Here is a 15,117-nt window from a genome sequence, read left to right on the forward strand (position 1 = left end):
CCAGGATTAATACTTGGCCCCACCTCCGGGCAGCTTCTTCAGGACTCATACTGGTCCAAGGGAAGTCTGGTGGTTTTGTTGAGCTGGAGCCATTTCAGAGCACACAGGGGGCTCTAGAAGGAGGTGTGACTCAAACTCTGAAGCCCACTTGGCCTGCCCGTACAGGACCCTGGAAGTGTCAGAGAATTAATACCCCTTGATTCCTCTGCAGGTAGTCTATCTTTGGTTTTGGCAGCCAGAGAAAGTCCTCAAAGCCACAAGTGACAGGCACTGGGGGTTGGAAGTCATTCTAGCACATTTTAGCACTGCAATGGTGCTGGTGAGGGCAGATAGGTGAGACGCTGACAGCACGTGCAGTTAAAGATCAAAGGAGTGAATGCAATTGTAAGGACCCCCCCCCCGAGTATTGAATGAGACCCCTATATCTGCCTAAAGATTTATATATAGATGGCTAGTTCTTCTTAGGCACAGTACAGACACACTGGGAATCAAAGGCCTGTGAGGAGTCACAAGGCAGCCAAGAATTTTGCAGGCCAGAATCTTTTTTCTTGGCACCTTCCCCTCTACTCTGAGAATATGGGATATACTCATTCACTCCTTCAAGAAGGGTCTCAGGAGCTAGGATAGAAGGCCACACAGTCCTGCCATCAGGGAGCTTCCAGGTGGCACGCAGAGACAGAACTACCAGGATCGTGCATACACGGGTCTGCTCTCTGATGATGGCCATAGGTGACCTGACTTCCCATTCTTTTTTTTTTTTTTTAAGATTTTATTTATTTGTTCATGATAGACACACACAGAGAGAGAGGCAGAGACATAGGCAGAGAGAGAAGCAGGCTCCATGCAGGGAGCCCAATGTGGGACTCAATCCCATGTCTCCAGGATCACGCCCTGGGCCAAAGGCAGGCGCCCAACCGCTGAGCCACACGGGGCGTCCCTGACTTCCCATTCTAACTCCATTCCTGCCTGACCGTCTGTAAAAGAAGGGATCAGATATTGGAAGCTGGAAGGATTCTTAGATAGGACGTAGTCAAGCCTCTTTGTTTCATAAGAGAAAACGAAACCCGGAGAAGGGATGTGATTTGCTCGAGTTTGCCCAGCTTCATGGCAGCGATGGGACCTCACTACTTCTAGGCCCCACAATCTGCCACCTGAGAAGTGGGGTCAGGTTCCCCTTCCCTCAGGCTTCTAGAGGCAGTGCTCACCTCCGTGGGGCTATTACTGGTGGATACAGAGTGAACACTTTGGGCGAGGAAGACAGAAGCAGCAGATGGCACGGAGTCCCCATAGGAGAGAGGTAGAAGCAATCTACCCTAAAGGTTGGTCAGATGACCAGAGTTCAAAATTCTGGTTTCTTCACCTAAAAGCTGCATGAACTTCAGCAACTCTTCTTCCTCTTCCTAAACCCCACCTTCACATCTGTAAAATGATGACAATGGTGTTTCCTCTAGGATTGTTTTAAGAACGGAAGGGAATGCACATCAAGCGCCCTGCTGGGTGCCTCGCGCCGGGGCGCTGTCCGCATCAGCACCTCCGGGAGCGCGCCCTGGCCACCCATGTCGGAGGCGCACGGGCCGCGGGGTCGAGACCAGGGCGTCCCACTGACACGTGCCTGTTGGACTTTTCTCGTTCCAGGAGCCCTGGAGGAGAGGCACAGAGGCGGAGAGCGTGGCGAGAGAATGAAGACACCAACCGGCCGGGAGAAGCATGAGGTGGCAGTGCGGCACTCGGTTTAGAGGGCTCGGGCGGGCGGCGGCCCCATGGGCAACCCTGCTGGCGCTCGGCCTCCCGGGCTGGGTGCTGGCGGTCTCGGCCACGGCCGCCGCGGCGCCCCCCGAGCAGCATGCCCCCCCCGCCGGCCAGCCGCCCCTGGACTGGCTGCTCACCGACCGCGGCCCCTTCCACCGCGCCCAGGAGTACGCTGACTTCATGGAGCGCTACCGGCAGGGTTTCACCACCAGGTACAGGATCTACAGGTGAGCGCAGCGGGGGGCTTCCCCGGGGTGGAGGGCCCAGCCCGCTCCCAGGGCGCCCAGGCCCAACCAGAAGAGAACAGGTGGGGCAGCGGCCCGGCAGGGATAACCAGCCTACCGTGTTGGTTCAAAAAAGAGAGAGAGAGAGAGAGAAAATACATACAAGCTGGAAAACCTGCTGATGCCTCCTGGGGAACTTAGCAAAAGGGTTTCTATTTATAGGTTGTGCTGCTTATAAATTGAGGACAAATCAGGCGGCTTGGAGTCAGCGTGTGGCCTGCGCTGCTGCAGGAGGTCAGAGTCAAACGCTGGGGCCGGGTTTTAACTAATGGGTTTAGATACTTTTATGAGTTGTAATTACCTAGACACGCAAATGAAGGAAGGGCAGCTCCAGCTCCTGCTGAATGGTGGTCTGGGGAGACCTTTCCGGTCAGGGACACGCCTGCACTGTCCCTCATCCCCACCACCGCCTCCACTGACCTTGCCCATGGCAAAGGGCTGTACCTTCTTGGCCCTTTAGACCTATCCTTGGGAGCGTCAGAGCTGAAAGTCAGACATGAGACTGGCCAGGGCCATCTGATGAGGGATGAACCAGGAACATATTCCAGGCTGCTGGGCCAGTACTTCAAAAGGAGAGGGTTTCTCGAAATCCTCACCTCCAGTGACCCAGTGAGCCTCAGGGCTCCCAGGAGTGCATCTCTGAATAAAAACTTCCCCTTCATCCCTCTGCCCACTCGCCCTGTTGTCATGGCTCTTTTGTCCTCTTCACCTTGCCCGTGGTCTTCAGACAACCCTGGGAGCTTTGCTGAAATTTTTTCCTTTTATCAAAGACATTTATTTTCCAATTACAAATGAGTTTCTAATGCAACAAAAAGAGAGAAAATACAAAAAAAAAAAAAAAGGCACAAAAAGAAACAAAACCAGAAAAATCACCTGTTCCTTTAGCAACTAGAGGTTGATACTGTTTACCTTCTGGCACATGCATTTCTAGTCATATGAGCATACTAGTTTGTGGCCCTCTTGCTGGATCTAGCACTTTACATGCCTTATACACATTGGCTCATTTAATACTTACAACAAGCCTATGTTGGAAGAACAATTATTATTCTCTTTTTACAGATGAGTTCAATGACATCCAGAGAAGTTAAGTAAATTGCCAAAGCCCACACAGCTATTAAAGGGTGGAGGAAGGATTAGCTTCCAAGTAGTTCTTCCAAGTAGTTCTGAGTTCTTAAAATATATTTGGAGACGTTTTGTTGTTGTTTCTGAGAGCTTTTTTTTTTTTAAACTTCTGCAATAACCATGCAGTCTATTTAGGCTATTATAGGGTATCAGAAATAAGGTCTTAGGGTATTCATCACTAGAAGACCCCCTAATGGGAAGAGAAGCCATTTACAGGCTGTTCTCCTGGTACATGATTCCCACACACGGATGCAGATAAAGGACAAGATGAGATATTTGAGAGTCTGGCACACTTCATGGGTGCAGACATATATAGGGATAAAGTCCTGCTCTCAGGAGCAACTGCCCAGCTCTCCTTTCAAACCATTTCTCTTCTGCTGTGCTTGAATCCAGTCTGGTCTTGGAAGAGATTGCAGTTCGCACCCTGCTTCAGGGGCTCTAGTCTTTGCCATCCTCTAAAGACTACAGAAGAAATTCTCTTGGGCCACTGAGGCAGCATGCAGGCAACCCAGGCTGGGAGAGGCAGAGTTAGCTCAATTGAAGCTAAGTGAGCAGAAGAGATTGACTCGACTTTCAGTAAATATATAAGAAACTGGACCTGTACCCCCCCCCACACACAAATTTCTTATAAGGTAAATTCAAAATGATGCTTCTCTTTATTAAACAATTTCTTTTCCCATCGTGAGAGAGAGAGACAGAGAGAGAAAAAGAAAGAAAATCCAACCTAGCATATATTTAAGCTGCAAATCCCTCTGGTCCAGGAAAACCAGATTTAATTTACCTTAGACCTTTTCAGTTCATCCCAATCTTTGAGAAGCATGATCATCACCAAATATATACGTATATATTTTAAGTATATTGGAACTAAAATGTCAGGCCCGGGATCCCAACGCCGCCATCCACTCAAAGGGCTATAGAAACTAAAGGGAATAAATCATCACTTTTCTTCTCCCTCAATAGATTTTTCTCCTTATGGAGACCCAGCCCTAAGCCTGGCAGCCACTGAATGCCTGGGCGGCAGCTCAGAGCTGGCCCATGGGGAGTGTCTGTAATCACTTCTGCACCATCAACTGTTCTATCAGTTGGTAATGGTTTTCTGATCATTTAATGTGACAAGCTCTTACACTGTGCCATTCTGTTTCTCTGGGGTCAGTTATTGCACATGAACCTGTACTTGGGGAAACAGTAACCAGTCATTCTGACAGAAATGCAGCGTTCTGATGTGTGACCCTTTGGTGGAGCAAAGAGAGAGTGGTCACACACGGCTGCTCCAGGAGCATTCTGGGAGTTTTGCCTTTAGTTATTAAGCAAAATGGTGGGCCCATGGATATTGATGTAGGGCTCTATATTACCCCTGTGGGAATTCATTTATATCCCATCCTCTTCTGTCTCTAGTGGCAATTCTCTCTGGCAACTTCAAGACCTTGCTTGCTCAGATGAAAGTGGTCACAAACAACTGGTAAAATATACATTGAAGGCCATCCCCAATGACCAGAGGGCATTTGTTCTGGAAGGCCACAGGGAGGAAAAGCTTACAGAGAACATCAACTCTGGATATCAGACAGCATTTGTCTTTCACTTGTTTCTTTAAGAGAGCTTTCTGAACATAGAAATCAGATGGTATCCACATGTGCCTTCCATAGAGGAAAAAAGGTGAACTGTGGTGAGGGAAGATTAAGATATCCCAGTGGGTCTAGAATATGTGGTGCAGAAGCACATGAAGGTCTCTCACACAGGAGGAGAGGGGCTCTCCTCTTCTTGTGTGTGAACAGGTCATAACTAGCATATAGCAAGGTTCTAAGGTTAAGTTCTGAATCCCACCTATCAGAATGTGCTCTTACTTTGGGAAGATGATTGGTTGTTCTAGAATAGCTTTGGCCTCCAACTGCGGGCCCCTGGAGATTGCTGCTCTGTTGATGTCCATGTCAAGTTTGTGCTGAAACTTCAGTGTGCTTTAGAGTGAAGCTTCTGGAGCCTAATGACCTGAATTCTAATCCTGGAGCTGCAGCTTACTAGCTGTATATTGTTGGGAAAATTACTTAATTGCTGTGTTCTCCAATGCCCTTGTTTGTAAAATCATGAAAATAATAATCGCATACCTAATGGATTGATGTGAAAATTAAATTAGTGAATTGATGTTAAGCACAGTGTTTAATAAATAATAACTATTATTGGATTGTCCTCAACAAATATTAGCCAATGAAAGAGTGGTATTGAGATGAGAACCATGGGTGCTACCTTTGTGATAATGTCCGCTGAGGGCTTCACATCGACAGACTACATGGCAAGGAGAAAAAAAAAATCATTCTTTTGCTTTCCTTTTCAAAGCACCTTTACCCCTCAATCTGTCTCTCTTTGGGAGATAAAGCTAACCAAAGGATAAATGAATTCTCTCTGGCACACACTTACTGGTCACTATAGGTAAAAATCTTTCTCCTAAATTTAAGGATTGCTAACTGAGCAAGCCTTCTTTGGACATACTCCAGAAGCCAGTCATTGCCTGCTTCCTGTCTTTGGGGATGAAATGAACAATCTCAGGATGGCATTGTTGTGAGAAGAAAGACAACATGCATTCTTGTTAAGCCTTCCTAAATAACAGGATGGGCTTGACTATCTTACTCAACTTCGGGCGAGTTTTTAAATCCCATTAACCCATCTCTCACTGTGTCCTCAAGCCCTGGTGACCAAGATCTGAACAATCAGCCCACTTCTCAGACTTTGTCTCTTAACAGCCTAGTTGTAAGAGCTATAAGAACAGAGATCTTGTCTCTGATTCCATTTGTGACCTCAATGCCCTCTCCCTTGTTTGACTCCATAGCCCACACCAGGACAGACACTTAAGTGCTCACCTCTCACAGCAGTGCCGTGAGACAGGTGGGGGCTCTTAAGATCCAAGGCAATGAGATTGACTTGGTCAAGGTCGGAGAGGTAGCCACTCACAGCCAGAAATAGCACTCCGGGCTCCTGACTTCAGGTCTCCTGCTCATTACTCTAGACCATGCCACTTCCCTCTGACTGGTAAGTGCATCTTCATCATACCACGCAACCTAATCAGGCACCTAAATTGAACTGATGCAAATGTAAATATGGTTTCTCGAAACACTCTAGCGGTAATGTTCCATTCTCTCCTTGCTACAAATCAAAGTAATGAGCAGTCTGTTTTTTTTATTTCTTTTTGTATTAAAGCTTTAATAGAGAGATAATCATGGTATTGGAAAAAATCCAAGCCACTATGATGAAACGCTTGAAACTCGGAAAGAATAAATTAAAATTAAGAGAGAAAAGTTAGAAATCATACAGAACAATGAGCATAATATGGTGGTTAGGAGAAAAGCAAAGCTAGGTATAATTTCAAATTATTACCCCCATTTCTATCTGCTTCTTTTTTAGAAAGGAAGGGTCTGGGGATACATTAGAAGCCTTTTGGGAGGAAAACAAACCAAAAGAGAAATTAAATAGGTATCTTCCTTGACAAAAAAGGATATTATATTTTGATCATATTTTGGGAAAATTTTGAGAACCAAAGTAGGACAAAACTGAAAAACAAGGGGCTGGAGTGATACCCAAAAATATGTAGATTGAGGCAGCAATGTGTTTGAGCAAGTGCATCTGGAAACATCCAATAGGGCGAGCAGGTATAGAGTCCGGTGATGTGGTGAATGAGGGCAGTTAGGCCAAAAGGACCTTTCAGTAGGCCCCAGGCAATAACCCTCTGAAAAAACAGTCTTTGTGCAGTTCATCAAGATTGGGTAATAGCTCACATTTGAGCTAAGCAAGAAATGGGAACAACCAAATATTTGACCCATACTACTCCAAGTGTGGTTGTGCATCAGTGGCATCGGTGTTCCTTGAGAGCTCTTAATCATTACCGGACCCAGTGCCTCACCCCAGACCTACAGAGCATTTTAACAAGAGCCCCAGATGAATGGTGGGACACGAAAGCTTGAGAAGTACTCTACTCGATTACCCTAAGTGTTGGGAGGTAGAGAGGAGAGCAGGATTGACCAGGGAGGAGAAAGATGGAAGGAAGGCATCCCCCAGGATGCATCTGAGATCATGGGAATATTTACAGGAGATGTTACAAATGAAATTAGAATAGTCGTCAAGGGAGGTGAAATTCAGGAGTTACTAGCATCAAGACACATGAACTCATAAGGATAGATCCAGCAGCTGGGAGAAAAGTTTAAAAGCAGAAAAGGCTGGAGGGCCTAGAACCAGCCTGTGGGTGCCTCCGGGGAGATAGGGAGGTGAGGAATCGAAGAGCAGCTGTGGAAGCAATCACACAGGAGGAGCTCCAGAGCTGATTTAGCATCCGGACCACGTCTCACGGACTAACAAATACTGATTTGGATAAACAGTGAACCCTGGGAGAGGCACCATCTCCAATTAAGAGATCACAATCCACATAAATAAACGACAACCAAAGGCAACCTGAGTCTGCCTGGGTAAATCCCAGTGATTTCCTAGGCGTGCAGTACAGCAACTGAGGTCGAGGAAGGGCGTGTTATCACGCAGCTGCAGGGCACCACAGCAGGGGCTGTGGTTCTCAGGGGGGGTGGGACAGGCAGGAGGAAGATGAGCTCTTCTGGAGAAATGGCCTCACCCAAGTGAATTGGTTGATCTCTGAACTTCTCACTGGATCTGTATTTCGACAACAAGGGAGTTTGTCGGGCTAGAAGGGGAAAATGAATGGTGTAAAAAAAAAAAGAAATTAGAGCAAAATTAGAGGCAAGGTGGCAATGATGAGGCTGCAGTTCTGGTCACAGGCAGTATTTCTCTGTCCACAGGTGAGAAGGTAGGAGAGGGACAGAACAACATGTTGAGAATTTAATCAAGAGTTTGGTGCTAGTTAAATGCACAGCACCTCTGACATATAATATCTAATCTAGGCTATGGGCCCAGCATAAGATCTTCACCCAAAGAATTTCATTTTAGAAATGTCTGGAAGGCCCTTGAATGGTGCCTTGCCTAGTCTCATCCTTATGTAGAATCCTATCTCCATCTCTGACATAGAAACACACAATGCAACAGACCCCTATGAAGCTTCCCATTGTGTAAAAATAACTGAATGAGAAACTGTTCTGCTCTCTTAGAACAAGAAGAAATAACACATAAACAAACAACTGCAGTGTAAGAGCATAAACAGAGCAATATTCATTCAGCTAGCTTTTTTTTTTTTTAAAGGTTTTATTTATTTATTCCTGAGAGGCACAGAGAGGCAGAAACATAGGCAAAGGGAGAAGCAGGCTCCCTGCGGGGAGCCCAATGAGGGACTCAATCCCAGAACTGCAGGATCATGACCTGAGCCAAAGGCAGACACTCAACCACTGAGCCACCCAGGTGTCCCATTCAACCAGCATTTTTGAGGGCCAACTCTTTGGTTATGCTTCTACATGAGTCTGATAAAAGCCAGGAACAAGGAAGTCACAGTTCTTGATCTGATGGAACTTGCAGATAAATACATTTGGAGATCTCTGTACAGAAAGGTCAAGGAAGGCTGGAATCAAAGGGGAAGAATAGATGAGACCCTGATGGATGAGTAGAAAGTGTCCAATTGGAGATCTGGGGAATGGTGTGGTAGCCACAGGGATGGGAGCACACTGAGCAGCCTACCCCATGTGTTTAATGTAAATGTCAAGAAACACATGACCCAGGGGATCCCTGGGTGGCTCAGTGGTTTAGCGCCTGCCTTCAGCCCAGGGCATGTTCGTGGAGTCCCAGGATCGAGTCCCACGTCAGGCTCCCTGCGTGGAGCCTGCTTCTCCCTCTGCCTGTGTCTCTGTGCCTCTCTCTCTCTCTCTTTCTCTGTGTCTCTCATGAATAAATAAAAATGCATATTTTTTTAAAATTGAAACACATGACCCTGTCCGTCCTTCAGCTGCTCTGTCCCACTGTGTCATTTCTGCTATACCTTGACCCTCCAAAATCCCAAAAGGGCCCCTTAGACACTGCTTTCTGCCAAGGTACAGTCTCAAAACACTCTCACCTGGAGGGGCATGTCATTTTCCTATGTTAACGGTGAGTAGAATGAAGCAAAAATAATTGTGTATCTGGTGAAGGTAGAGCCAAAGGCAATTCCTTCTGTTTCTACCTGAGAAAAATGGGATGTGAACTTTTGGCTGGTGAGAAAATGGTACTCGGTGCTGTAAGGCCCAAGAAAGTCACTGGTTCATCTGAAAATCCAACACCTTTTATGCTTAAAAAATCAGATACAAGGTAGACTTAGCACACTGTGTATTTGCTCACTTGGTCCTCTTACAGGTATTTGTGGAGTCTCCTTTGTGCATAGCATGATTCTGGGCACTACAACAAACTACAAAAGAGAGAAAACAGGCTTCTGCAGGTTTCTGGGAGCTCAGCAGTCCAGTTTGAGTGACAGTCCACATACTGGAAAACACATGGGAATGTAGCATCTCAAAGGCCGGGGAGAAGACACTTAGTACATTTGCAGTGAGCGATGGATGGATTTGTCCATGACCCGGATGCCACATCAGAATCAGCTCTCAGGAAGCCAGTCCCAGGTTCCCCCAGGACAAAATGACTCTTGCCAAATTTTCTTATGTCTTTGGGGGCTATATCCAGGTTGTCCACCCTGGCTTAAAATAGGATTACAAAGATGGTCTGTGAAGAGAAAAATGTAAAACTAAAAATGTGCAAGAAATGGGGGGGAAATCTAGGATGACCGAGGGGAGGAAAGCAAGATTAGCTTTGTTTTCAGATGAGATTTAGTAGCAAGATCTTGAGTCGGTCGTGCAGAGAAAAAGAGGATTAATTTTTGCTTCCAGAAATAATTAATTTTATTCATGAATGAATTGCTACTTAGAGCTGTGTACATGGAGAGACGAGTGAGGTAGGCTCCGTCTAGAAACCATCACAACACAGATGCCAGCAGACAGGGACACTGGCTAGTCATGTGGTCTTTTCCTTTTCCTTTTTTTTTTTCTCCTCAAGAGAAGATCTTTTTCTGGGTCAGGGATTCTCATTTTTTTTTTCTTTATTCCGCTTCTGCCACATTTATCCCACCTCAGGGCTTCCCACATCTCCCACAAGAAAATTATTTCAGTCCATGTTGCTTAGAACAGTGAGTGGCACGTGGCGGGGCATTTCTTCATTCAGCACGTACTGATGGAGCACGTGAGTGCACCGGCCACTCCGCAAGTGCTGGGGACACAGTGGTGAAGGAGACATGGCCAGGACTCAGGGGCCTCTGCCCCAGGATGATTCCCCGGAGCAGGTGGTTGGAGGCGGGGAGGTCTGTGCAGTGGTCCAGGGTGCCACCTGGGGAGTTTGGTCCCCTCGCCTACCATCCATCTCCTCCTCCGGGATGGGAGCAGGTGAGTGCACTCACAAGGTGCTGAGGACAAGCAGAACACATTTATTACCACCAAGCTCGGCTAGAGGTGAAGGCTTGGACCCGAGTCCCAGACAGGGTTCCTCTCCCCACAATCCATCCCAGACTCAAATCAGAGACAACCGGAGCCTGCTGGTGCACCTGACTGATTTGCCCGATCCTGAGTGAAGCCTCTAGAGAAGGCATTGCTCGATGCTATGGATGGGCCAGGTAGGTGGCCTCAGGTGGAGCTCCCCAAGGGCTGTGAGGAGGGGGACACTCTCAGAGGGACAGTCTGCTGGAGGGCACGGCGGTTTGAAAGATAAAAACGTTTCATAAGCAAGGATCTCAATGCATCGATCACACAGTATTAAGCATGAACCACAAGACAGATGCCTCTTACCAACCTCCCTGATTTTCCCATGGGATGAAGGAGTAGGGGCAAAGAAAATAGGTTGTTCCGAGACGGCAGATACATTGGCCACAATTTCTCTTTAACCCGGGAAAGAAAGCAAAGTATTCCCTCCAATATTAAATATTAGTAATATTAATAAATAATAATAACTCTATATTGAGTGTTCATTACATGCCCCACATTTACTAAGTGATCTATATCATATGTATCACACACACACACACACACACATGCACACACACACTACAATTATCATAATGAGAAACTTACAAGGGAGCTCTCTGTATACATATGACAGATGAAGACACTGAGTTTTAGAGAATGTCATACATCTGGTAAGAGGAAGAGCCAGCCTCAATCCATACAATAGAGGATCTGACTGTTAAGTGCTTATTGAATCAGATACATAATTTGAGCCTGGGATTCTTAACGTTCCCAGAGAGATGGTGCCTCTAGTTGTAGCCACCTGTGCTCTCTGTCCCTCCTGCTCTTCCTTATGGCATTCCAGCAGGTCTTTGGGACTCAGAAGAAGGGCCTCGGGGGCTCAGCAGGCTCATCTCACTCAGAGATCCTGTAGTCCTCTGTTTCCACCAAAGTTCTCCATCTGTGCTTGGGCTCTGGGGAACCCTTAGTGGGAGGAAGCTACAGATGAATCTTCCTGAAACAATTCACCCACAGCAAATTCTGTGTGTGTCGGCTTTACACTGCTGGTATATTTCTGTAAGGGTGCAGTGTAAATTGAATTTCTGTAAATCGAATCCTCTACTAGAGGGACACTTAATGCCATTCCAAAATGCAGTATCTTATTTTTTTGCCTGGCAATGGCTTATAAAAATTCAGTGTTAAGTAAATCTGTAGCTCCTGCCTTTAGGATCAGGTATCTTCTGATTTATAAGCTACACATTTGGAGATGTCTTATGTTTCAAAGGATATTTTCATAAAGCCAGAAAACCCCTTTGGTGATGCAAATAACCTCTGCTTATTAGGATACTTCTTAAATTGCCAGTTCCTTACGTTGACACAAGTGACATATGCTTTGGGTCACTCTCCCTTCCCTTTGCAGTCCACAACACACCATGGGATCAGATGGAGGCTGGGGCTTCGCAGCTAGTTGTGGGATTTGCAGGTATAGGTGGGGGCAGATCAGGGCTGTTAGACCTGGGATGTGGTTTGGGGAAGATGGAGGAGTCTAGCACAGCTACCTCTGCCTGCTGTGTTTTTCCCTCTGTATCTGATTTTTTTTTTTAGCATTTTATTTATTTATTTGAAAGAGAGCATGAGTAGGGGGAGGAAGAGCAGAGGAAGAAGGACAAGCAGACTCTGCACTGAGCGCAGAGTCCTACACAGGACTCTACCTCACGACCCTGAGATCATGACCTGTGCTGAAGTCAAGAGTTGGATGCTTATCCCAATACCCACACTTTGCACTTTTTTAATGCTCCCTGGTTGTCCCTAAGCCCAGAAATGTGCCTCTTTTTCCCTCCCACTACAAAGACCAAACAAACTCTGGTGTCACAATGAGTCAGGGTGGACAAAAAGTCTCACTGGCCAGGTAGATGGCCCCAGTTGGGAGAAAAATGTGATAGCCAGAACCAGCACCACACCAAACCCTTCATTATCAGCCCCAGTGCCTGAGAGAATTCTCATTTCCTTGTTTGCCAGGAGAGCCTGTACCTTACCTGGAGATAGGCTAGTAACGGAGCAGGGACAGGAAGGGAGACTCTTCAGGGAGTGAGTTCTGGATCTGCAGAAGCATGTAAACACCCTCATGAGATGGTCCCTCAACATGGCTGGTTCCCAAGGACCAGGGTAAACTGTACATAGCACAGTAAGCTGGCCTTGGCTTGGCTGTTTCTCTCTATGTTCTAGGCTGTGAGTCTGTAAAGATGGAGAGGAAGGGAGGCTGTGCTCATCCCTGAATGTCAGCCTTGGTCATCTGGGAATTCATGCTCAAATGGAACTTAATAGAAGACATGTGGCTGTTGGGATGCCTGGGTGACACAGTCTGTTGAGCATCTGACTCTTGATTTTGGCTCAGGTTGTGATCTCAGGGTCATGAGAATGAGCCCCATGTTGGGTTCCACACTGAGTGTGCAGTCTGCTTGGGACTCTCTCCCTTTCTTGCTGCCCCTCCCCACTGCACTCTTCCTCAATCTCTAAAATAAATAAATGAATCCTTAAAAAAAAAAAAAAAAAAGGAAGAAGAAACATGGCCCCAGAGGCAGATAATACATGTTTTGCCTTCTGTTACCACTATGTAGGGCGGTGTCCATGTTAGTGCTTGGAGGTTGGTAAACTAAATCTGGGAACCATGGATTTGGTGATCTGCCTGGGACACAAGGCTGAAGCTGCCAAGGCAGTGACTGGAAGAGGCCCAATGGCGTGGGGTGGCAGGACGGTACCCAGTGATGCTTGGATCTGTGAATTAGAAGGAAACTTGAAAATCACCTGTTTCCTTGCCAGTGTAGACAACCACTCTACAAATCCCCACGGAGGTGGTCAACCAGCCTTAGCTTGAGTGCTTCCAGTCCTGGGTGTTCACTGAGGCCAATTCCCATGCAACAGCCCCAAACACTAGAAAGATCTTTCTGATATAGAATCAGTCTTTCTTCCCATAATTCCACTTACTGGTCCTGACTCTGCTTTCTTGTTTTATTTCCTGACAATAAGTCTAAATGCCTCTTTTCCATGTCAGGTCTCTAGATTCTTGGAGACTTTTATCCTCCCTGATTCTTTGACTTGTTGGCACTGTGTGGCTTCCCTCCAGAAGTTCTTCTCTCTCTCCTTCCCCTCCTCCCATTCTCTCTCAAACTGTCCTTGTTTCTTTTGCCCGACTCTCCCTTTTCATCTTTCTGCATAAGGAAAATTCCAGAAATTTACTTTGTCGTGACATTTTCTTCCAATTCTGGCTCCTAGAGAGCTTGCTGGCTTGCTCATCTTTCAGAGAACTCAAGGCTTCTGTCACGGATCAGTAGTAGTTCAACATTATGGACTTTTCTCGGATCAGGCATTTTCCTGCCTACAGACTTCTTTGACTTCCTGTGTTCCAGGCAGTTCTGGAAGGTTAGTGGTGGTGATTCTAGGTCACAGGTATGCCTCAGAAGATGTTGTGACTTTGCTCTGGAACTGAAGCACCATTGCTTCAGGAAAAGTTGGAAATATGTGCTGGGCTTATGGTAGGAGAATACAGGTTTTTCATTCAAGTTAAATGTGCGGTGGGGAGGGGGTTTCCTAACTTTTTCTTCAGCTCTTCAAGGCATTGGATCCACTTCCCATTTGATTTGATTTGGGGGCACCTAGATTTAGTTTTTGTGGTAAAACCATAACCAGAATGGCACTCATTATGTTTCCTACTACACTTAGGTCTCCTGTATCCTTTGCTGTGCTTCATGGTCTGGGAACTGGAACGGTACAGCCACCGCCTACTGACTCCTGCCTCTTCCCCATCCTCTTCCCCCATTTGAGTTGTGTGGCTTCCATCTCGGAGCTGTCTGTCAAAGACAGTCTCTTCTCTCTTCTCTTGGCTTCACTGTTTACCACTGGTACTTTGTCCAATCCAACCTGCCTGATACCCTCTGCAGGTTCCTCTGTGCCCAAAGGATAAAACTTGAATGCATTCTCTTGACATGAGAGTCCCTTCCAAATCCATCCATTCACTATTTCAATAAATATCCAATGAACACTGACTCTGTGCTGCTGACTGTACCCCACCATTTATTCCTGCTATCCTTTGTTCCAGTCTCACTAAACATCTCCAGATTCACCCAGATACAGACGGCTCCTTTAGATCCCGTGTGTCTTTCCATGTCCCATTCCCACTTCCTGAATAGATCCTTCCATTTTCTCTGCCAGCCAGACTCCTGCTCACCTTTCAAACCCACTTAAAGATCAGCATCCTGTGAAATCTTCTTTGGCTCCTGCAAGAGGGTTGGTTATTTCTACTTACGATTTCCCATCAATATGTTCATATTTCTGCTATAGAATTTATTTTGTGTATTTATTTACTTACCTGTCTTTATTTGTTCTTCTCTCGGCTCTGACCTCCTTCAGGCAACGAACACGTTTTATTTCATCTTTTTATCTCTAGTTCCCAGTACCATGTCTGCCACATGTTTAGGATATAATAAGAGAATGAAATCCCTTAGTGTGAGTAGGATGTTCTGGGACTGAATTAGATGGAAGGAGAAAACAAGTGGTTGAGGCTCCAGGCTCTAGAA

General features: G+C 46.3%; 1 protein-coding gene across 2 annotated transcripts in view; it reads left to right on the forward strand.

The window, feature by feature from the left end:
- BRINP2 (BMP/retinoic acid inducible neural specific 2) overlaps positions 1–15,117 on the forward strand; it is a 115,864-nt gene that overhangs the window by 63,160 nt on the left and 37,587 nt on the right. For both annotated transcript variants that reach the window (XM_077901793.1, XM_077901792.1), the window contains exon 2: positions 1,636–1,976. In XM_077901793.1, the coding sequence (XP_077757919.1) occupies positions 1,708–1,976 (269 nt within the window). In that variant the 5' untranslated portion in view covers positions 1,636–1,707. The remainder of the gene's footprint in view (positions 1–1,635; positions 1,977–15,117) is intronic.

This window comes from Canis aureus, chromosome 6 (assembly GCF_053574225.1).
Source record: "Canis aureus isolate CA01 chromosome 6, VMU_Caureus_v.1.0, whole genome shotgun sequence".
NCBI lineage: Eukaryota > Metazoa > Chordata > Mammalia > Carnivora > Canidae > Canis > Canis aureus.